Here is a 25,474-nt window from a genome sequence, read left to right as displayed (position 1 = left end):
GTACAAATTCTCAGTTAAAGCATCAGATCTGCAGCAGGATCTAGTTCAGCTCATTGCTGGGGAAGGTGCTATAGTTCCCTGTTTTTATTTCAAAATTGGGTGGCTTGGGTCAAGGTAGCCTGGTAGACTAAGCCAGTCCATGTGACCTCCTTACAGTAGGAGCCAGTTCCCGCATGCACAGGCTCCACTACTCTCAGCAACATGCACCTGCACAGACAACGTGCATGCTGTCAACAGCCCAGTAAGTGAATAGACACACGCTCCTCTTGTGTGGGTCCTGTTGAGACGTGGGACACAGGGTGTGGAGCATTGTATTCAAACACGTGAAGACTTACTGTTCTTTCAGAGTCTGGATTGCCTTTTGATAAATAAGCTGAGCTGTAGCTCCAGCTGACGGAGCACAGTCACATGAAGCCATGATAGCTGGGGTCAGTAGCAATGCTGATGGAAAATGAAGGCTCTGTTGGTGTAGGATGAACTGATGATGGGGATTGGGTAAAGCACTTTTGGTACCTTCTGAATTGACAGTGTGATCATGGTGTGATGGGTTTGACCTCAGAGATCCAGGTGGTAAGGTTTTAGAGATTTAATCAGACATGGCCTTAGTGGTATAGCCAGATGACAGCAAATTAGGAAGAGTCTGTTGGGCGGCGTTTTCCTTACATTTTTTCAGAAAACAGTTGAGCTGGCAGAGGAGGTTTGAGGCTAGAGCATTTATCTGGTCACAGGCTCAAAACCAGATTTTACTGAGATGTCCTGACTTCTGTTTAAGCCCTTTGATCACGTAAGTACACCAAAGCCACCTTGGACAGTTGCAGTTACTTGTCAGCTTTCATTTATGTTCAAACCTTCGTTGATGAATAATGCAGGATGTTACGGGAAACTGTGGCATAGTTTGAGTTTTGTTGTAATAAGCAGCAGCAAGTGGCACTTAGTGGTTACTCTAGCCTTTGCTTTTGTGCTTTGATCTAGTAGTAACAATTGCAAAAGACTGTCACTTGAAAATCCAAGTATCTGTACTCTGTGAGTTTTCATCCCATGGAAGGCTGATGTAAATAGACCAAGAGTAGGAATAAATATATAATATCTTACAGAGCATGACTTTTCTGTGGGGAATTATATAGAGTTTCTGCACTTATTCTTTGCTACATATATGTGGGAATATTTGTCAACTGTGTTTTATTTCTGCAATTTAAAACTGTTTGAAAACTTCAGAGAATTTTCTGAAGCTAAGGTTCATTGGTCCTTATCACTCGCAGTTCAGGGACTCTTGAAGGCCTATCTAGAGCAATTAGTGCTGGTAGCATCATTCAAAGCTGATGAATGCTGTCAATTGGTGACAGCAGTTCAGTGCTATATCCATATTCTGAAGCAGTTCATATCTGGCCTGTACAGGTTTTGTCAGAAACGCAGCTCTCAGAGTTTGAATGTGGTCTCTGAAGGATTTCAGTAGAAGGGAAAGTTGATGCCAAAGCAGAGAGATGAAGATACTTGAAGTAGATAAACAGTGTTTAATCTTATGTGGCAGGAAGTCTATTATTAAAACAGCAATCCCTTTAGAAGAATTTCTAGTTCTAAATTAAGCCGAGGATACAAATTTCCCCTGTATTTTATCACACAGTAATTGTTGCAGGCTTGATCTGTCTGAGCAGTAAATCAAAAAGCTTTTCTGAATCTTTTCTGACTCTGAATCTTTCTGAATACAAAGATTTCCTAATCTGAAAATATATATATATATATTTTAATCAATTAAAGAATTTTTAACCTCATCTAACATAACCAAGAGATTTTATTTTAGTTATTACCTTGTAAGGGATGAAATAGGGTTTATCAGGATCTGACTTTAAGTATAGCCTGCTGTAGAATAAATGTGCTTTATTAAACGGAATGCCATCTCTAACGTGTCTCTGACATATGGGAAAGAATATCTAAGTGAAAAGGTACTATAAAGTTTACCTAATAATAGCAATAATTGTCAATCCAGAAAATGCAGTTTCATCTTATTACTGTCTTGTTTTATTTATTTATTTTGTGATGGAAGGTTGTGCTTGCAAGCGCTGCAGAATTGGCATATTGAAATACTGTATCAAAAAAAAAAAACACAACACAACTTAAATCCATATGAAAAGATTGCAAGTTTTGTTTTTAATATATGCCCCAAAAGGACAAATATTTTAAATGTGTGCCCCTTGAAGTCACTGTATGGCATCCACCTCCATCCTTCCCTGGGTCTTCCAGCTTGAAGAGTCATCTGAGTGCATGAGTCTGCTTCAGGCTAAGTCAGATGGGCTAACGGAGGCTGCCCGTCTGAACAGCATCAAGCAACCTAACATTGTTTTGCCAGGGGAGACCAGGATGTACCTGCACGTGCTCTCACACATTGCAGGAGGAGTAACCTCCCTCCAACAATTGATCACTAGCAAACATCTGGGAAGAGCCAGTATTTGCAGTCAACAAAGCTGTTTACAAAATGAATGTCTGTCAGGCGGCCTCACTTTTGTGTTCTTTTGTATTGTCACTTATCTCTCGGGATGATAGCACTTAATTTTACATGCATCAAGGGCTTTATGCTCCCTGATTAACAAATAAGCATCCTACTTTTGATGTACATGACATACATTAGTGACAGAACTGGCAGCACTTCTTATGACTGCTGGGTACTATATTTCAATTCTGGAGAGCAGAAGTTTAATTTGAATACCTAATTTAAAAATAAATGTTTCTTTTATATCCAGTCCCACAAGCCTTCTGATATAAGCATTTAAGCATTGTATGTGCATCTTCAGTGGATCCTACCTTTCCATTATGTTTTTCACTTATCTTTTTGAGGTAAATGAGCAATTATTCTTACCTATTACAGAATGAAAGAAGCAGATAGCATTTTGAGAGACTGTGGTGCCAACAGTGTGGTATCCAAACAAATCAAACCTGACTGCTGAAATGAGGCACTATTAATGTCTTGTCAACACTCTGAATAGATCCCCTGAACAACATCATTGTAGTCCACAGTTATGCAGTAATCTCTCGTATCAATTTTGGATATTTTTTTTTTCTCATAGTACCAGAAAGCATTTGGATGTTTTTATAATTCTTTTGGGAAAAAAGTTGCCCTCCGATACTTCGCGTGTCCTTGCTGAACAAGTGTGTGTTCGCGTTCAAAGAGTTATACTCCTAGGAATGAGGGCCATCTCAGTAAATCTCAAAACCAAAATTCTCTGCCTTTAAAACTTTGATGTTACGTACCCATGAGTGCTGTGAACTTAGTTGCAAACATCTTGGCTATCTTTTCTGAGTTGACTCTGGTACAGTAGAGTCAGGCAGACACCAGAAGTTGAATTTGGTTGAAATTTTGTTACAGAAACCTTAATGAGATTCTAAGGTAGGAAAATTCTCATCTTTTCATTTTTAAGAAGTAACAAAACAGGAACTCCCAAGGGATCAGTTATTACGCTTTTAGAAATATTCCTCATCTTTGTATGCTTTTCTAACCGCATCTTTTCATACAGAATAACCACATTCTTGCCTAGTTTGTATAATTTTTTATGTTTTACTGGTTTTATACTGACTAGTCAAGCTTATTCAGCAGTATGTGAATATTTTATTATTCCTAGATTGTTCAAGTTGTATTTTTGCTATTTTTGTATACTCAAATACATTTTTAAGTTAGAATCCGCTTGTTTTCTATCTCTTAGCTGTGCTAAACAGTTGTTAGTCTTAATCACCTGCATGTTTGTTCCATAATTTAAATTTTAGAATAAAGTAGGTTTCAGTGCTGGGAGGATTCTCTTTGCCTTAGAAGAGTTTGTCATGGTTCCCTGAGAAGTTATGAGTCGTGAGCTCTTTCTTCACTAACAAAAGATGTCACCTCTAAACTGCCTTCTAACAGTACCCACCAAACATTGCCACTCCTGAAAAATTGAATCAGAGCCGTGTCATGTCTCTCCCCTTGACTGACTGAAAGCAGAAAAATCTTGCCACTGAGAATGTCAGGTGTGTATTTCTCTTAGGCATCCACAGTAAGGATAATGAATTCTTCCCTGTCTGCTTTCAGCCTCGTAGTAAAGGTGACGACTGGCTTTTCTTCCCCGATTGTCATAATCCTTACCATACCCGCTTTTCTGCACTGACCGATAGTGCACAGTGCCCTACCTGCTGTGTGTGCAGGAAAAGCTGAGCCCCAAGCCCAAACCCTGCAGTGTGTACCACCTGCAGTGAAATTTTTGTTCCTCAAACTTAGGGATTTTTTTACTCAGTCACAAAATGTCCACTCACTGTCTCAGTAGTAGGAATATGTGCAAAATTTTCTTCTTTAGATGCCACTCATATTTAAGATTAGAAAATAATTTTCAGGGCAGCAGTCATGCAATTAATGACTGTCTTTTTTCATTCCACTGGATCTGATGTCCATAACTCACCAAATCTTGAAATCAGTGTTTCATTTTACATCCTAGTTTTTTATTCCCTCATTAATATAATACTGATGCAAATAGTTCCTAAAAAGTAAATATCAGTAACAAATAATAAACAAAAATAACGAAAAATAATGAGCCTCTTAACAAATGCCATTACCCTAAAGATACCATTTTTTTGTTGCCTGTTTTCAGATGTTCAAATCAGAAAAATTGGAGTACTAGGGTTGTGATGCAAAGAATGCAAATGAAGTCCAGGTTTATATAGGTAAATAAGGTTCTGTGGAGAATCTTTATGACATTATGGATGGTTTTAAGGGCTCAGACACTTAGGAGCTCTTTCCTATGCAAAAGAACCTATCAGGCTACAGTCTTGTGTTTCTTCTTAGCAATAATTTAGAGTTTTGTTGTTAATAGGAAAAAGATTATGAAATATGTTTTCTAGTTAGTCTGGCAGTGTAGTTTCAAGTTCCCAATAAGTTATTTTTAGTCATTTAAGGAAGGAGAAAAAAAAAAAAAAAAAGAAGGCAAGTCCACTCTGAAAGTAAGAGAAGGAAAAAAAGCCTAGTGAATATATATTCCATAATATCCCTAGGGAGTCAGTTGCGTAGGTGCGATACAAATGGGAAAAACAGCTCTCCAGAGAGCGACGTGAAGAAAAGAACAAAGAGAAACCTTTTTGCCAGGCTGAGGCTTTTGCTGCTGGCTGCTTGGCTGCGTGGTGGTATTGTTAGGAGGAAGTGCACCTGCTCTAACACTTTCTTCGGCTAGAAACAGACAGGTTTGTTGAATGCTCTAATTGCTGGTAGGCATGAAAGGATTGCCTAGAGGATTGCTTCCTAGGCTGTCCTTTGATGTTTCATATGATTTGGAAGTGAAGATTTCTCATCCTTTATCCATCTTGCTAATAGTTAAGAATAAAATATCTCCTCTCAGCTTTCATTCCAGAAGGTATCATGGCACATTCTGTCCGATTAGCTATATCACGGGCCAAAAGACTCCTTTTATCTTTTGAAAAGATTTGTAAAACACAAACATAGCCATCGCAGTCCACATTCATAAAATCCTATTAGCTAAATGCTCAGTTCATTGCAGAGGTCTCTTTGGGCAAGAAAAATACTCCGTGAATACTGGGTTTGTCAAATGCTATAAAGCTAGGCTAGGAATTTCAGATGCCATCCTTTCAATACAGGTTATGAATCTTAAATTGCAATCAGAACAGGTTTTTTTTTTGTTGTTAGTTATGTTGATTTACAAACATAACTCCAAGACAAAATCTAACTTTCGTATTATTTTTCTGCAAAATTTGAATATCGGAGAACTGCACTGAGGTTTAATACTCTGAAGATCCTGCTTTTACAAAGCAATAGAAGGCATCCCTAGTGCTCTGTGAAGTATTATAATAAATTTATAATTATAGCTATAAACTATATGATGTGATACACTTTAATCATTTTGTTTTCTGGAATTTCAAGTTAGTAGGGTAATAAAAATATATATGGTAAGTTAATAAGTTTTTACTCAACATTGTTAATAAGTAATGCCCAGCTGAAAGAAATGATGATGCATTTCTTTAACCCATGTAAAATGTTACTAAGATTTTTCTCTTGAATAAGTGGAGTGTTGCCAAGATACTTGGAAGTATCAGAATTCTTAAAAAATGAAAATAAAAAAAATATGTAGCTTTTCTCAGTAGAACAATCTTCCTTAATTTGTTCCAATTTAGCTCTCCACTGTGACACAGAATTCAGATTCAGATCCACCACTTTCAAGGTTCAGGAGTGTACAGGGTGTGTCTTTTGAGAAGCAATGTATAAGAAATAAATGTTAAATATCACTCAGAAATACGTTGTCGGAATATTTTAAAGATAAATATTGGTTTAGGCTTTATTGGAAACTAAGCATGTGGTTCTTGAATCAGTTGTGAAATTTGGCAGAAAAACAATTTATCTTCTGAAATGTAGATATTTATGTGCAATTTCTAGATTATGATTTACTGAATTATGAATACTTTCCTTTTTTAGAATTGCATCCTCTTTCTTTCAGGCTGTTTTGAGATTCAGTTTTTAGAATGCACATATGTGGCTTGATCTTTATAGCTACCTATAGAATAAATTGGTTATAGTGCCAGTGGCTGAAGCCGTGAAACTTCTACTGAATTTTGTCATGGTCACTGCAAATTATACCGGTTTCCCAACTGTCTTTTTGAGGACAAGGAATGTGTATTTTGTCTTGTGGTGTAAGCAAGGAGTATATTTACATGTCTACAATTATGGCCTTCAGTTTTGATTTTGTTGTGACACAATAAAGGATGTCTGGAACTTTATTTACTTGGCAAGAGGTCAATCTGTTATTTTTTTTATCTGTGGAACCAAGTGTTTATCAGATTTCTGCATGAATCATGCAGCGTGTTAGGGAACAGTTTGCACCAGTGTTTTATTTTAGATGTTTTTATTATAAAGTTCAGATGTGTTAAATTTTCTTACTGTATTTTAAGTCAAGGCACAGGTATGTTTTTTCAAAAAACTTCAGATTTAACATGTATATTTTTGCACATACAACTCTGTAAGCATGCGTGCATATAAAATACCAATTCTGAAGTTTTCATTAACTAAGTAAATGTGAATATTCTTCTGTATTTCAGATGTTTGTATGCAGGGTTGCTAATACACATCCCCTTAGGATATAAATACTTCCAAGAGAGTAAAATCTGGGTGATTGTATTATTCATTTCTCAATGGGTGTGGAGAAGGTTGAGCGTTGGGTCCGCTTCCCCATTCACCCATTACCGGAAGTGAGGCAGTTGTGAGAATCACACTGGTACTGTCAGGGGAATAAAGTCATTCCCTTCAAATGTGAAAAGGAAAGGATTGCAAATGAGAGTTATGGATGCTTTTGTTTCATTCATAGCTACTCATTCCCTATTTAGTGCTCTAAATTCAGAAAGGACTGCTGCCCAAAAAATTCCTGATGATGACCCATACAGTGCCATCATTTGAAAGAGGCCTTCTCAGTGTTAATCTCCAAGTCACTGTCTTAAGGGTTATATGGAAGCCATCTAGAAATAGGGCTGACTCATTCATTTTGATGTGGCTGTGGGTTTTGTGGTCATATACAGGGAGAAACAGAGTGTACTCAGCTGTATCCCTGCAGGCAATTTGCAGACCTCACTTTGATAGGGACCAGCTTTGCCTGGGCTGTTTTCTTAGGTTTCTTCTAATTTAGCCTGGTGAAAAAAAGGCATGGAATAACCACAGGTTTTGTGTTGGGTAGATGTACAATTATGTCTGTTTATTCTCTTCTTGGTGGGTATTGGTGACATCACTTGAATATGTCTCTGCTTGCTATCTCATTTGTGTGTGAAGTGTTCAGAACAGCAGCAGAAACTGTACTTTAAAAAAGGAGAAGGAAATTAAATGTGCAAGATTAAACTGATACAATTTTGAGAGTTTGGTGCATGCAGACAAAAACCCAGGAAATTCAAAGCTTAGCCTGAGCTGTAGCCCATCAATCAAACTGTTGTGGAAGAACAGTGCTAATAATCATAAAAACACACAAAAATGTGAGATATAAGAGTGCAAGTCTTAACAAACCTGACCTGTAACTGTATTCTAAATGAATGTTTTTGTATGTAATTTCCTGAGGAAAGTGTTAAGGGTGGTGAATAGGGGAGGAGATTTTTTCATGGAAGTTTAGATAATTGATAGGGAAGCTTTCAAAGCAAAAATAGTCACCCCACAGATTTGTTAAATAACAAACGCTTAATGGTATAATTATGCAGGGTGTTCTACAGTGTCTTATTTTAGTCTTGTGCTGATGCTTGTAAAAATATATAATTTTTTGAAAAAAAGAACATACAATTACATTTTAAAGGAAAAGAAGCAGTCTCTTCAGTGAAATACATGTTCACTTTGGTCAGTTTTGGTAGTCGTGGGGACTAGAAACTAATACACTGCAGGGCTACTAGATAGGCATACCCAAGTCACAGCATGACTAATTGCCAGTTTAAAGGAAAATAGTTCACAAACATAATTATGTTCTGGGTGAGGAACAGAACATCTTTCATTCCTTATGAAATTCTGAAAGAAAAAGATTAGCATTAAATATAATGAACTCAGTTACTTTGTATTTGAAAGTGAGATGGATTCTCAATTGAATTGGTGTTTCCTTGAAATGGATTGTATTTTTTCTGATGTGTGAATTGATTTGTGGGTTAAGCAAAGTACAGGAGCTGATGTTATTAAATTCCAAAAGTACTGAAAAAAGCTTCAAGGCAAGTATTTTCAAGAAACTTTTTACTACCACCAGTCAAACAAGTCTTAAGTGCATTTTAGGTGTAGTATTTGGTATTTCATTTATAATAATCTTTTGAATATATTTTATATTAAGCATAATAACACTGTTCAATTCTACAGATGAAGTATATGGGTAAGGCAGAAATTGCAAGACCAGTTAAGAACGAAAATTTTAGGCTCAAGCCTTGATATAGCTGATGTGTTGTTCTGTAACAGTCTGGAGAAATTGTTTAGTTCTTGTGACCTGGGATGATGTAAAGAAGACTTGCGTACCAGCACACTACAGAAAAGTTTAGGATTCCTAAAATTCCTCTTTATTAATGAGTGTTATATAAGTCTCCATGCAGTTAGCAAATTTGATTGTATCAGTTTAGATCTCTTTATGAACTGCTCCAAAGTGGATAAAAGAGGCAGTAGTTATAATGATGGAGGAAAACGATGAAATTTAATAAATATTCATTGTGTATGTGAAATTTGTTTTTATGCTATTCTATTATTTTCATCTGGACTATTCTCAGTTGTTCTTTTTTCCTGGTAGCATTTTTTTTGTCTCCCTGTCTACATAGGACTGGCTTCTCACATCTGTAATCTCCTAATAGAAACTGTGTCGCTATACTTGGAGGTAGATGATAAAAGCAGCACCAAGACAGCAAATGCACTTCTTCTGTCCTTGCTTGACATTTTGCACTGCATGCTGATGTATACAGCAAACATTGTACGCCAGACTTTACAGGTATGGAGTTTATTTCCTGGGGGTGATAACCATCTTAAACATTTTTTTAGATACCTTTTTGTTATGCTAATGATGATTTTCCCACTATTCTAATTTTATTACATTTTCAGTTTGGTGAAAAGAGAAGATCATGCATTTTCAACTGCTTGCCTCTGTTTATGTACTTGCCTGGTTAGAATATTCATTTTAGTCTCACTCTGTGCTGGAAACACAGCTCTTAGCTGAATGCTCCATTTCTGTACTCCATAAATAGTTTAATTTGACATTTTCTCAATGATAGTTCAAAGCCTTTTCCTTCAGTTCATTTTAAAAGAAAAAAGATTACTCCATAAAAACCAGTATCTTTTTATTATAAATCAGACGTGATTATTGTACTTGAAAAGCATATGTAACCTCTGCATGTGCGCTGACAAAAGTATTCCCCTCTTATGCTGCTAGTCTTTTAAGTTTCTGTTTGAACCACTGCAAAACACAGCATTAACAGGGTGGCTTCTTCTAGTGAAGACTTCGTCTTCCTTAAGAATGGAGAACAAAAAGATATTAATCAATGAAATTGCACATAACTTTCAACAACAAAACAAGAAAAAGAATGTCCTTTTTTTTAAGATATGATGCTAAACTGACAATGTTTGCTTGTTTTTAAGTGATCCACCAAATTCCTTCAGTTAGTCAGCTGGAAGTAACATCTGTATTTAGGCTACAAACAACAACACTTTTCATGTTAGGTTTTTGATGTTTCTGGAATTATCAACTAAAGAACAGAGAACACTCTTAGGTCCAGTATATCTGGAAGACAGAGATTCAAAATTGCATCCAGGTTGTACTGTAGTTCAGAATAGAGCTTCCTTATTCTGAAAAGGTCTTCCTGAGACTTTTCTTTTTTTGTAAACAAAGTTTCAGGTATGAAATGGGTATTGAAAATCGAGGGTTTTTTCTATACTGATTTAAATAATCAGCTACATTATCAGACAGTCAACCAGGTATTTCCCTGACAGGTTTGTTATAATTTTTACTTTTCAGGAAAAAAAAAAAAAAAAAACTTAATTTAGATCTGATGGTACAGTATCTTGGCTTTTTCAAGTCCTCTAATAGCAGGCTCTATAATCATTTTCTCATCTAAGAATTAGATTGCAAATGAAATTTTGTAGGCTAATTTCTGATCGTCATATTGTTAGCAGCACTCCTTGTAATCATAGAGAGCTAAATTGTGTATTTACACCCCATGCAAGTGGTAAGGCCAATTATACTGAACAACATGAGGAGGGAAGATCTTGCACATGGATTGATAATATTAGTGAAAATGATTATTTTTGTTTATATACATTAAATCTAATTTACATCTATATATGCAAAGCTAATTTATATTCCGGATTTACATGAATACATCAGTTGATTGATACATTAGAACTCCAGCTACAGATTTGTTCAACTTCAATCAAAATAATCTTGTTCACTCTGGAAGACTAATGGACAAGAGGCAGCTGTGGTTTTGAAGTATAGCTTTGCCCTGTACCCCTACAGAAGTAAATTTAAGGTGGTGTTTCCATGCCATGGTATACCTGTCTTGACAATACTCATCACAGGGCTCCTGTGGGTTCTACCGCTACCTTGGTACACATACCCTGTTGAGTGGTGGCCATTAGTTGCTGACTGCTATTTGCCATGTATCTACAGCATATTCCTCTATCCGTGTGTCACTCAATGCATCACGGTAGTGATAACAAATATTCTTTGACTGTTTTCATAGAGATCTTCAGCATAAGATACCTTCTATAGCAACACTTGAGACAGAGAATCAAGTTTTCTCATAATATCCATTATTGGGACTTTAGTTGACTTTTACAGATGGTATCACCCTCCACTTGAATCCTTGCTTTTATTTTAACTTTTTATATGTAAAGTAATGATCTTATCAAGCTGGGTAGGCAAAACACGACAGCATGTTTCCTTCTAATTTCAGTACTTTTTGCTGGATGGTGCTGATAACTATATCTAGCTTCATTCAAGAGTTTGCTCTCTGTGGTCCATGTGTTTGTATTTTAATGGAAATGATACAAAGGTTTGGATTAATTTGCGTATGTGCTTTGGAGCAGTTTCATCATACTGTGTCACTCAGGTGTTCCACAGCAGCTTGGAAGTATTTTCCAATCTCAATTTGAGAAGTGGACTCAGTATTTAGTGACTTAATGTAGGTTTAAGTATGGTGTAGTGTATATCCTTTATATATATAAAGGATAATTCCTTTAGTGAGTATCATTTATTCTCTTTTCAAAGGCACTAAGTATATGAAAATTGAAGCAGTCAAATATCCTTATGTTGGGTGTCTTACTTCCTATCCAAATACTGGTCAGAAAAAGCTGTTACAGATTTATCTGAAGTGAAGGTGGCTTACTTCCCATTTTTGGTTAATATAAACACTCATTTTTTTGTCTTCTGTGCACTATGTCTTTTTGCCCTTCTTGGACTTCAGCATTGTGGTGAGTCTCAGTGAGGAACATACCAATGTGTCTCATTACTTAGAAACAGCTCTTCAGAGCTCTTTTGTTTCAGAACTCTTCCTCCAAGTAAGGCATTACCCATTTCACTCATCAAAACCAACAGTGGAACTTCAGCAGTAATGTCTCCTATCTCTCGGGACCTGCTCTTGTGCTCACTTAACCAAACAGAAATCCTTGGTTATTATGCCTGGGTGATGGTTTAGGGATTAAGCTTTAAGTAAAACACAATACAAAATGAATTTTAAATGTGTCCTCCAGGTAAAATGTTGTAAAAAAAGTGTAAAAGTCTTCTTCTAGCAGCTAGACTGTGTAGGGTCAGGGTCCAAAGCTGCTGCAAGATGATGAAGTTAAATGAAAAATCTTGCAGGCAGACCTTTCTAGCATCTTGGGGCACAGATGGGTCATAATAGCACTGCCTGGGATGGCAGTGTGTTTTGATGAGGGGTGATGACAATGGTCAGAATTACAGGTAGTTACAGATATTATCACAAACTTTGTTCACTTAAGATTTTATTATTCCTACTAAAAATATAATTTAATCTATTAGAATAAATTATTAATATTTCAGGATACAAAATGAATCAGAAGGGCAAAAGTGGACTTTATTGCTGAGAATCCTAACTTCTCAGTTATCTTGATTTTGTTGTTTTGAGTTGCATTTAAAGTTGTTCCTAATAAAGGGGAAAAAAAGAGTGAACTTTAAAGCTAAAATGGACATGTTGAAAGAGAATACAAATACATAAAACATTTATGGCTTTAGAACTATCTTTTGCATATACAGTTCATAGCATTTTGTTGAAGAAATGTCATGTAGGTCAGTGCATTCAGTCTGTGCAGAACGAGCCTGACAGCGTGAGTCGCCTTTGCTTTGTGCTTATTGTTACAGACACAGGGAGTGCAACTGCTCCTTGGGAGCTCAGGAATACTTAACTAGAAAAGAGTGTATAGGTCTCCTTCCAACTTCTGTTCAAACTTTGACCACCTAATGGACCTAATTTGTTTCTCATAACTGAACAGTCACTAAGGCTGCTTTTTATTTTTTTTTTATCATCTTATTAAGGCACAGAAAACTGGCTCAGGAGGGGACACGCAGGCTGCTGAAGACCTTCTGCTTATCAATAAACCCCTGACGGACCTAATTAGCCTGCTTATTCAACTGGTGAGAATTTGCTTGTTTGTAAGCTAACTGGAATGTCATTGAAGTTGGAATTACTCAACAGAATTCGATATCTTAGAGCTCTGTTTGCTAGGTTTTCATTGGTTTTAAGCTTCTCCCGAATACAAGGCAAGGACTCTTATAATTTTTAAGGAATTATAGGTCACAGTGACTTACAGGTTACAAAAGACATCTGAATAACTCTGTCCAAACATAGAACTTGGGCAGGGGACAGGATCCCGCTTTTAAGTTGGGATACACGTGTATAGCCAAATTTTAGTCCTTGAAAATGGTCTAATGATCACTGTACAGGGAAAGGATTATATTCAAAATTTGAAAACAAGTACTACTACCATTAGAAAAGTCAGTAAGCTTAAAATTAGTTTGCAGTGAGTGATTACCTTTAATGTTATTTCTTTGGGTTTGAGCCTCCTGATTTTTTCTTAAGAGTTTAGTTTGATTTTTAACATGATCTTGAGGGATTTGGGAGTGGGAATGGTCCCTGATAGCCTGTAATCATCTTTTAAATCTATCTGTTTAAAGTCAGTCTTCTCTGGGCTTTACTAGACATCACAGTGCTGCACTGAAATCTCTCCAGAGAGCTATACTGTGTCCCTGACACATCCCACATCTCAGCTGCCATCGTACAATGCCAGAGATTTGTATTGGCTGTGTGTGTAATAACTTAGAGCAGAGGAATGCTTCTTGAGTTGGACAGGGCTTTTAGAGGTCTGGTGTACTGCCTCTGCCTTTTATTCAACATAAAGTGAGTAAAATGGTACATGAGAATTTCCCTGAGCATATCGCACAATCATTTCTGGGTTGTTTTCCTTAAAGGTGTTTCAGATTCACTATGTTCTCTTCCAGCCCCAAACTTCTTGAAGTTGTTCCTTATCACTTAAATATAGCTTCTATTGTGATGTGAATACCTGTGATCCTTTTTACTACCTTTAGCACTGTCTAGCTTCTATTTGTGGAAAAGTGTGATTCCTTTTTTTTTTTTTTTTTAATAAATAATTTTTGGCAATATACTTGTTGCTAAGTCTACCTTTGATGAATTTGTTTCAACCAGCCATTGACAAAGACTTTTTGGAAATGTTCACTGAATGACCTGAAACAAAGTGACTGTGACTGAATTTCAACTATTTAATATTTCATTTATAAATTCTTTTATTTTCTTTTTTTTTTAATCGCTACATATGATAAATGATAAGATATGAAGAGATGCAAATGTTCCTTTAAAGTGAAACTAGACATAAATTTAAATTCCATTAACTCCCTAAAGAACAGAAAATTAGAGGCCAAGCTTTACTCAACTTGTACCACCTGGAAGTCTTTTTTTATAAGTTTCTAATTAAAGGATAGGATAATTGTATAGTTAGCATGTGCTGATTAGACTCTGACTTGTCCTTGTATTTCTGAAGCATGGCTGCAAATTACTACTAGGTTTTGCTTTGCTCTATGTTTCTACAGATTCCAGTATGTTGAAAATGCTTATTTAAAATCTGCTTGTTTTAACATACAGGTAAAGAGGAAAGGTCATTGGTGCTTCTTCATTTTTCTTGGTTTTAAGTTCTGTTAAATATTTTTTAAATGTGAGGGATTTTCTCTTGTGTACGTGTTGTTCTTTACATACATGTGCTTTTTTGGGTTTATGAAAGTTATTTCATCTAGCTTTGTTAAGTTTTGTATCCTCCATCCATTGCTGTGTTAAACTTTTCCTGGTAAGTCTGAAAAAGTTTGAACAATGGAACAAGAATTTTGAAAGTTAGGATACAGCTGTTCAAAATATTTTATGCTCTAATTTCTTTACATAGGAATAAATTCTTTGTGCACTACTTTTACTCTCTGCTTCTCCAGGTGCCTTTATATACAAGTGCAAGAGCTACAGTGAAAGCTGTGGCATGGGTTTAGAGCTACTCTCAGTACCTGCCACTACAGGTGTTCTTTCTGTAGCAGAGTACGAAAGACAAGGAAGAATATGTTTGCACTGTAAGAAGGAAGGAAATCGCTGATTTAGTTTCATTCCTAATTTGTTATGCTGAGTTTTTAAAATGTTGTGTATTCTAGGACAGGGATTGGGTTTTGCTTTTGGCTTTGCAGGAAAGCATCTGCTACAGTTGGATTGTACTGACACTATATGGAGAATAGCCATGCTTGGGGAATATCACAAGATGGTTGAGTGGTGTGCCAATACATCACTGACCCACACTCATCCTGCAGTCTGATAATTTCTTTTTTCTACAAGAAAAATACCCCTTCTGGTAAATACTAACCCCCTTGACCTTCGGAACAGAGTTGCCCCTTTATATAGTGGTACTCGTGGCTTAACTCAGTACCTTAACCATTGACATCTCCTGCGTAGCTGCTATCAGCTTCTTGTGTCTTGTGCCAGCACTGAGATGATGTCTCATGGATCTCTCCAGATGTATATCCCTACCCAACAGGCCTACCTAAGCCAAAGTTCTGTTGCACTACCAGCAGTAGTCCTCTGTACTGAGCTGTGAAGCTACATAATCTACTATTATTGTTTTTGAGGCATTCTGTTCTTTGTGAACTTCACTTTCTGGAGTTAACATATGTCTTAAATTTTGAACTAACCACCACGTTAAGATGTTAAGTTCAAATTATCTCCCTGATTTGGTATTTCTACTCATCTTACCACAATTATGGTTTCTTATGTCACCTTGAATAATTGGTTTCCCTCATTGATATGTATATCCCTCAAGAAGATGATTGTTTCATGCCCCATTGATTTGTCTACTTATTTATTTATTTATTTTCTTCAAGACCTACATGTTTATCTCTCTTAATAATCCGTCAAAAATCAATGCGAGCTAAACTTGAAAATGTCAAAAACTTAGAATCAATTTTTCCCTTCTGTAATTATGATTTAGTCTGTCACTTAGGGCATAGCAAAGCAAGTGTAGAAAACCTAGGTTGCATGTAAATGAAACTTCAGAGATTTTAAGAATGTGAAAGAAGAAATAATTACAAATTCTGTCAGGCAGAAAACATTGCAAATATGGAGAATTCAATATTTAATCCTGTGATCAGTCTGCCGTTAATTGATCAATAAGAGGAAAATAAATTGAGCATTTAGTCTGCTGCTTGGCAGCTTCATGTTTAAAAGTTAATTACACTTAGCTTTTTGTCTAATGTTTCTCCACTTGAACATAAATCTAATGTGATTATTATACTGAAACTTGCAGCTATTGTAGACTATATGAAATACCTTCTACTATTTTTATGTAGTGGTTATACAGAAAAAAAAATTGTAATGTTTACTGGCATTTGAAATGACCTCAGTGTGGATTTTCAGAAACTTTTTCAAACTCCAAAATTAAAAAACAACAACAGCAACAACAACAACAAAACACTTCTAAAGGTTTGTTAGCCAGTCTAATCAGCACTACAAATGAATAACCTAATTTTCTCCTTCATTACATGGGCTTCCATAACTCTTAGCGTAGTATTGCATTCGTGCTGGCAGCTAAATCAGAGGGCTCAGCTTACGAGTGATAACTTCCTGTAAGCTGAATGGGCTTTTTGGACAGCTGGAATTGGTATTACCTTGTCAATACCTATAAAAAGGAGTTTCATGTCTCTTTAGATCCTAGACGTAGGCCTTTCAGTCTTCTCTGCACCCTATCAGACTGCTGAGAGAGATTTTGTTTGTTTGTTTTCTGGTGACAGGCTTCTTCATTATAGTGTAACCATTAAAATTTAAAATTGGTTATTATCTTCAGGATGTCTGGATTTTAATGTTGAATGACCAGTTAATTATGTGCAAACATGAAGAGGACAAATGGGGAGCCTCAGTGCACATGGATGAATGAGATGATCTTTTCTAGGTCCTTTCTGTCCCTAACTTACTTGACTGTGAGCCTTGACTTCAGTTTCAGAGCATGTGAAGGTATTTGCCAATGAATAATGAAAATGACTGCAGAAGAATGATAATCCTGCAGACTGTGCAGAATTTTATTTTGCATGTCTTAGGAATACAGGCAGTTCTGTGGTCAGGGTGGGAAGACATAGGTTTATGTCCTGTGCTGTACAATGTATTGCTGTGATTGTATCTGAAATGTTCTCTCTGAAGTATATTTGAAGGATCCTGTTCCACAAAGCTACCTTAAACAAACAAACAAACAAACAAAAAGAGAACATATTGTCATAAGCACAGAACTTCAAAATAGGGATTTAGTTTCTCAGCAGTCAGAATAGACTAAGATGAACTGAAAATACATTGTTTTTTAAAATATTTTTCCCTAGGTATAAGGACAAAAATTTTGCCCCAAGCCAAAATATAATGTTTTCATTTTTCATTTAAACTGTGCATATTTCCTAATAAGAATAGCATTGTAAAGGTAGCAGGATTAATAGTGATGTTTTGCTTTTACGTTTTGTTTAATGTTTGTAAAATCATCTTCCCTATAGTTCCCAGTGGTGCTTCCTGTATAGCATATTCTGTAATCACATTACTGATGTAATGAACATCTATCTCTTATCGTAATAAACTCTCTTTGTGTTTAACCTCATTAATGCACTGAAATAGTGTCCCCTCCGGGTAATCCAGACAGTTTCATTGTAGCTCTAAAATTAGATGCTGTAACAACTCCAATGGTGTGAAAACTGCCACTTCAGATGAAATGATCACACATTTCTTGCAACGGTTTGCAATTCATGAACATGCTGCAAGTGGGCTCATAATGCAGGTATTTTTGACAACAGACTACAAAAATATAGATGTGTAATAACAAGAAACCTGCTTTTCACTCTGTTAACCTTAAAATACACAGAGCAGGTTCCATTTAGAAATGAAGTAGAATTGTACGCTACAAGCCTGTTAACAGGAGGTTATAACTTGGCCATAAAAATTAAGTAAAAGGAGTGCAATTTCATTGCACAAAAATCTTGTCTTGAAGCATTATTTAAAAATTTTGAACTGAAAAATAATTCTACAGTTCTGAGTTGTAGAATGGCAAAAATTATGAATTTAGCTCTTCCTTAATTTATTTTAGGATGCTGGGTTTTTTTGTTTGTTTGTTTGTCTGTTTTTGAAGTTATATGTTAGCCCAGAAGATTAAAAACTGCATGGAGAAAGAGTACAAACATTTCTACCTTGCTGAAAGACTGAATTTATAATCCCCTCTAAGACTGATAAAAAGTGAAATGAAAGGCAATTAGAGTTCTTTCCACTAATTATGAAATATTAGGGGGCAGATCTTTTCTTAAAAAGTTAGAACTCTAGTTTTTCTTGGGTGTCTCATCAACTGAAAGAACAAAAACAGCAGATGCTGTCGTGAAAACCTATAAATGCATTAGACTTGAAATATACTTCTTCATATCAAATTGAATCGTTATGAGTAGAAATATGAGAATATTATTCCAGCTGATTAACAGATGGACCATCCATCTATATTCTTTTGCCTAGCAATATGATTGTTCTTTCTGTTCCTATTACACGAGATACTATTTACTTGAAAGCTGAATTTTCATTCTGTGGCTTGCTATCTTTATTTATTATATTTTCAGTCATTGCTTTTGTTCATGCCAACAATTTTCTTCAGATCTCCTGCTTTTTATTACCGTTAATGGAAGTACTAACACAGACTGGCAGCCAGTTCTAAATTTCAGGGTACCAGCTTATGACACAACATCTAAATTATTATTTGTCAGTAGTGAAACAGAAAAATGGTGAGAGCTCTGAGTATGTATGCATAAGCATTTTTCTCTATAGAGGGACATTGCTGAGAATTCCTCTTCCACTTTAATTATTGATGGGTTAGACTGTAGGCTAATGATTCTCAGACCCTCCAGAGAAAATCCTGTCTTTCCTATTCCCAACTTGTTTTTTTTTCTTCCAAAATCTGTGCTGTTATCATTTCACTCCACAATTTTCCAGGATGACAGCAACTTGCCCCCCAAACTATAGGTAACACTGAAGCTCAAAGGGACTCTGGTGTTGCAGAAGAGCCTGCAATACAACAGGGGATGAAGGACTTCTTTGGCATTTGTGATAGAACAGCACAGCGCCACTGCTTTCAAGTACTGTGAACCCTGGCATGATACTGGTGGCTGGGTTTGGAGGATGGTTGCCAACAACTTGATAACGCGTGACGAGCAAGTGTATCTGACAGAAAAACATACAGGGTGGAGGTTTTCACAATCTTCCTTTCTTTTTTTTATTTTGGGGGGGGTGGGTGGAGGGGGGGGAGGGGGAAGGACAGCAGCTACAATAGTAAAACGTTGGGCATACCAGGAAAGGTAAGTCAAGCCATCAGCCAAAGCTCAGCTCCTCCTGACCTTGGCACTGTCTCACTAACTGGGGACTCCTGCTGTAGACAGCCTTGTGGTGAGACAGCCTGCTGTTTAGATTCCTCAGGAATAACACTGAACAGACTGGTGTGCCCTCCTTGTCTCAGGAAGAGCTACAAAGGACATGGTGCTTTTTGCGTTTCTTCATGCAAGATTGCTGTAGGGGCAGTCCTCTGCAGAGACTAATACCTTTCCTTTCCTCAGTTTGATGTTTTAGTGAACATTTCAGAAAAAGACCTTGAGAATTGTCTCACTTCCAAGTATGGCTACTGAGATTTTTGATTATGCGTGGTATTTTGTGCTTATGGAAATCAGGAAACTGGCCTCTGCTGCAGCACTGGGGCAAAGAGATATCTGTTCAAATGTTTGCTGATTTTTATTTAGTTAGTTAGCCAACAAACCACAAATGAAAACTGAATGTCATTCATGTACTATGATTTCAGGGAGTGGTTTCTTTACCTGTCTGTACTCATCTGGTAACGAACTATAAGTTAGACAGTGCTGCTTTTAAAAGGGATAATAGATGTATGTTAATGTAGTGTAATCTTTCCTTCCTTTATATAATAGTGTTTTTTTAATTATTTTTCAGTGAAGGAAGTAAAAGTCAACTCAAAGCTCCCAGTGAGATCAGTGGAATTTTTTTTTTTTTGATTTGATAAGGAAGGAAGATATAAATAGAGCTATAAAGCTTGTTACTCTTTGTTGTTTTTCTTCCTTTTTAGCCTTGCTATTTATGTTGATGATGTTATTATATAACTCTGGATAATGAAAAAGAAACAACAACAATCAAATATGTGGAATATAGACTGGAATGAAGAGAAAAAATATAGCAAAGCTGTGCAAGAAATAGCTGCTGTGGTCCTGTCACTTGCATAGCATTAGGTCAAGTAGAATGTGATATGTCTTGGGGCTATGTATTCAGCACTTACATCTCAGTTCAGTCTGTTTTAAACAGCCAGCTCTGTGAAGCTAATGGAAAGCAGGTTCAAATTTGCATGCAGATCCCTGCGAACCTGCTGTTTGGAAATTTAGGAAGTATGTGTCTGATGGTATGTTTCCAGATTACTTTAAAGTAACTGTATGGGTTTAAAATGAAAAAACTTGGGATGTTCATACTTCAGATAAAATAAGTAATTATTATTGCAATAGGTGGGGATACACACACACACACACACACACACACACACACGGTTGGACAGATTATTTGTTTGCTTTTAATTGTCAGTAAGGGTACCATACTGTAATACAGCTTCTTTGTGATTAGTATTTTTAGAATTAAGAAACTGTGTAGGAGTTATAGAAGTGTGAAAACATTTCATACCTTACTGGTAAGATCACCATTGGTATGTTTTGTTCAGGTTATAGTTTGTAAGACCGGAAAAGGCTATTGTGGTCATTCAGTCAGTATGCTGTCTTTTGTAACACAGAACTTAGGACTCTCCTAAATTAATTCCTCTTTATATAAAGGGTTTTGTTGTTGTTATTTAGAAGAAAAAGGAAAAAAAAACAAACTATTGTTATATATAAATTGTCTGTGATGGAGAATCTGTCTCAGTTCTGAGGAAGTTGTTTCAGTGGTTAATGGCCCTTAATAATGAAAAAAGAAAGAAAGAAAATCAAATCAGTTCTTCCCTCTAATCTAAATTGCTTTAGATAAAGTTTTGAGCCAACATCTCTTATCAGTCCTTTTTCAGGTATAGAAATTAAGCTATCCTCAACTTCCTTTTTCTCACATGGAACAAAAGAATATGATCAAGTGCCCTTTAGCCCTCCCTTTGATAAACTATATAGATTGAATTCCTTCGGTCTTTCACTGTTAGGTTTTCCAATCTATCATCCTCTCGACTGTTCCCAAGAAATCTCTGATTTTTTTCACTGACTTTCAAGAACAGTGTGCACCAAAAGTAAGCATTGCATTCCTGTTGTTATTCCACCAGTGCCAAATACAAGCACAATATAATCTCTCTGCATGTGATTTCCAGATTGTACTTTAAAGAAAGATATAAATTATTTTGATAGTGGTGCCATACTACCAGAAGCTCATTTAAAAATCACTATTAGCCATATCCCCAAATCTTTTCCATGATTTTGTTTCCCAGGAAAGAGTTCCTCCATCCCATTGCAAGGGCCTGCTCAAGTATCCACTCTTCAAAGCAGTACAGAAAAGCTGGAATTTAGAAAAGAGCTCCAAAAATATTTTAAATCTGCAAAATGTACCTTCTAATGTGGCTCGGTTAAAATCCATTACATAGCCTGTACTCTACCTCAACCAGGAGCTGTGGACTTGACTTAGAAATAATTAAATGAAATTTTATGGTGTGCATTATGCAGAAGATTAGACATCGTGGCTATGATGATGCTTTCTGATCATACTGTTTCTATTTTAAAGCTAAGTATATGGTCTGAAAATAACAGAATTGGGAGCAACGTTTTCAGTGCTTTTATGATGTCTATCTAGATATGATCATAACAGAGACATAGTTATACTGCTGCTTAAGAATAGATATATTTTAGTTATATTTTCATCACTTTATTAAGCTTAGTTTAATGGAATATTGAGTCAATCAACTAGAAACAATTATTTCCTGCCACAATCTTAATGTTAACATTCTTCTGAATTCCCAGCGATAATGCAATTTTTCTGAAATTGGAATTTGATTTTTGTTTGTTCATTTTTAGCTTCCCAGTGAAGATACTGAAATATTTGAGAATGCCTCACAGTGCTTATCATTGCTGGTTCAGCTGTATGGAGGGAACAGTCAGGAGAGCATGTCTCCAGAAAACATGGACAGCTTTGCTGACGTGCTGAAATCCAAAAAGGATACACGACAACTGAAGCTTTTGTTGAGGATTATAAAGAGACTGGTGAGTCAGCTTCTAAACATTTGAAAATTCCTTGTTGTTTTTTTTATCTTTGGATAATTTTTTTAGCTATAATTTTCCTTTTAAAGTTTAAAAAAAAAAAAAGTGTATAAAGGAATTTTAAAAACAAAATATGTGAAGTTAGATTTCCTGTCTTAAACTTTCAGTAAATTTCTCTGGAGAAGATAGCCTTCTGTTTTTAAAAACTCTTACAAAACGGTTGTTAGATTTTTCCTATTTCAGTTACCTGTTCAGCTATTGAAATAACTCGTGCTATTTATATATTTTAGTACTTCAGCTTCATAAAGTATTGGGGCAGTTTTATGAATGCCTTCTCAAAGAATTGAATAGCTGTTCAGAAGCATAGTACTTGATATAATGGTAAATAAAGTACCATTTTGTACTTGAAACAGGTTTGTACATTGGCTGTTGACTCCTCATTCTCACCAAGTGATAGGGACTACTTCTGTTAGAGTGGTTTTAGAATAGCAAGTCAATCAGTGGGAATCATACATGGGCTGGTCTGCTGATGTTATTGACATGTAGGAGTTTTAGTTCTGTCACTCTATGTCATGGTGGAATGACAGCAGCATTGTTTCTCTCAAGTAGCTTAGATAGAAAACCTTCTGTATCTGTGAAATTCTTTTAAATAATACTATGCTTTTTATCTCAAAGACTCTTGATGGAAGCTTTGCCTCCACTGTCACCTTGCAGTGCTTGATTATTTCACCCTTTATTCTCCAAGAGCAGGAGTTTTCAATTAAAAGAGGGTAAATTCCCCAGTATAAGCAGGAGAAGACACTTGAATTTTGCAATTGTAGTGCTGGCTACGAGAATAAGGCCATAATCAATGGCAGCAGAAGTCATCTTACTTATAGAGTTAAGAGGAAGCCACCTTTTTATAGGGCTTTTGGAGTTGCTCCCATCTTCTTTCTCCTGCCTATTTTATTTAAATCACAAGAAAGTAAATGCTATACCCTTCTTCCTCATTTTGCTCAGCCCTATTTTTCCCTAGAAGAAACTTGAATATAAGAAATTGAAATTGAAATGACATTTGAAATTCAGTTTCTCTCATTCTTGACATCACGTCAGGATTTACTCACCTCCTCTGTTTTCTGCTGCTCTTCTTAAAAAGAGAATTCTAACAAAAATTTTTAAGACTTTTTTTTAAGATTTAAGATTAATTTTTAATTTTTTGTGTAATTGTTGCATAATTGTTGTTGTAATTGTATCTAGATTATTTCATTTTAACATAGCTACAGAATGGTTTCCTTTCCTTCCATTTTGAAGACTATGATTCAAAAGTTGACCTGGCACACGGGATATGTAGCACAGAAATTTCTAATGAGTATCTCAAGAGACCAAAGCTATGTTATCACCTTTTGAATCTTGGAAGTTCCTATACTTTTTAGATATCTCCTTTGTATACCAGTGCTACTGGTACTTGTTATTTATATCAGGTACAGATTTTCTGTAATTATTTTAATAAGATCATAGGATTTCTTTTGAAAGCAAGGTTCATAGATAATTTGACAGATTATTTAATAAATCTTGAATTATTTCTCCAAACCTTAAAAAGCTCTGTTCAGAGGAGATGATTATCTTGTCAAAATTGTCGTAATCATGAAAGACATTGAAATATAATGATATCTATTTAACAAGGATGCAGCCCACACCATCTGTTCATGCTAAATTTTAAAACCTTGAACAGCGTTTTTCATTTTTTTCATAAACTGCTCATATCTGAGCAGTATTTTATTAGGGGGATGACTAAGTGCATGAATTGCATTCTTGCCAATCAGTGCTTGTATAGGGCATCTTTCTGATATGTGATCCCAGTAACTTCATTATTAGAGACCACAGGTATTGCTTCCATAAGACAGGAATGTGTAAAAAGAATTCCATGTTTTTATGGTATAGGTGCCTTTATTGCATGTATTTCTGGAAATAAGGAAATGGTATAGTAGTAGGACTAGCTAGTCTTTGTCCAAGAGTTTCATATATTTCCAGTGGGCCAGTGGAGACCTATATCCTGATATCAGAATCTTCAATTTACAATCATGTCAGAGAAATTGTCAACATACAAGATGGCCTTATCTTGATGAAGTGTTAACTTTATATGGTGTTTTAATTTAATATTATTTATTTATGAAGTCTTACCTTCAGTAGATGGATTTTTTTTTTTTTTGGACAAAGTTGTTGTGTTTGTTTTTAATGTGGTCGTTTCTCATTATCAGCTTTGTCCAGCAAGTTGACTGCAGGGCAATACAAACTTCTTGCAGCACTTTCTTCACTGATCTTAGTCCTACTATTTTGTTGCATTCGTTTCTTAAAACACAAACACAGATTGTAGGCCAGACAGGGCAAGAAGAACTTACTAATGCAATCTTCATGAACAGCCCTTTTTTCACGGCTTCATTTTCATAGAATCATTTAGGTTTGAAAAGACCTTCATGATCACCCAGTCCAACCATCAGCCTAATACTACATGTCTACCACTAAACCATGTCTCTAAGCACCACATCCACACATTTCTTTAATACCTGCTTCCCAGGGCAGCCTTTTCCAATGTCTAACCACTTTTTCCTTGAAGAAATTCTTCCTGATATCCAATCTAAACCTTCCCTGGTGCAACTTCAGGCCACTTGTTCAAGTTCTGACACTTGTCAACTGAGAAAAGAGACACTCACCTTGCTGCAGCCTCCTGTCAGGTAGTTATAGAGACCAACGCGATCTCCTTCCCGTCTTCTTTTCTCCAGACTAAACAACCCCAGTTCCCTCAGCCCCTCCTCATATATCTTGTTTTCTAGTCCCTTCGCCAACATGATTGCTCTTCTCTGAATGTGTTCCAGCAACTCAGGTCCTTGTTGCAGTGAGGAGCCCCAAACCGAACACAGTACTGGAGGTGTGGTCTCACCAGCAGTGAGTGAAGGACACTTCCCTAGTCCTGCTGACCACGCGATTTCTGATGCATGCCAGGATGGCATCAGCCTTCTCGGCCACCGGGGCACACTGCTGGCTCATTCCAGCAGGCTGTCTACCAGCACCCCCAGATCCTTTTCTTCTGATAACTTTTCCAGCCTATACCACTGCATGGGGTTGTTATGACCCAAGTGCAGCACCCAGCACTTAGCCTTGTTGAATCCCATACAGCTGGACACATCCCATCAATCCAGACTGTCCATAACCCTCTGCAGAGCCTT

At 36.3% G+C, this 25,474-nt stretch overlaps 1 protein-coding gene across 3 annotated transcripts in view; it reads left to right on the top strand.

Moving 5' to 3' along the window:
* ULK4 (unc-51 like kinase 4) overlaps window positions 1–25,474 on the top strand; it is a 245,889-nt gene that overhangs the window by 164,854 nt on the left and 55,561 nt on the right. For all 3 annotated transcript variants that reach the window (XM_040546024.1, XM_040546022.1, XM_040546023.1), the window contains 3 exons: window positions 9,271–9,437; window positions 12,996–13,094; window positions 22,089–22,274. In XM_040546024.1, the coding sequence (XP_040401958.1) occupies window positions 9,271–9,437; window positions 12,996–13,094; window positions 22,089–22,274 (452 nt within the window). The remainder of the gene's footprint in view (window positions 1–9,270; window positions 9,438–12,995; window positions 13,095–22,088; window positions 22,275–25,474) is intronic.

This window comes from Cygnus olor, chromosome 2 (genome assembly GCF_009769625.2).
Source record: "Cygnus olor isolate bCygOlo1 chromosome 2, bCygOlo1.pri.v2, whole genome shotgun sequence".
Lineage (NCBI taxonomy): Eukaryota > Metazoa > Chordata > Aves > Anseriformes > Anatidae > Cygnus > Cygnus olor.
The sequence above is the reverse complement of the archived record's forward strand: the minus strand, read 5'-3'. Positions and strand labels throughout refer to the sequence as shown.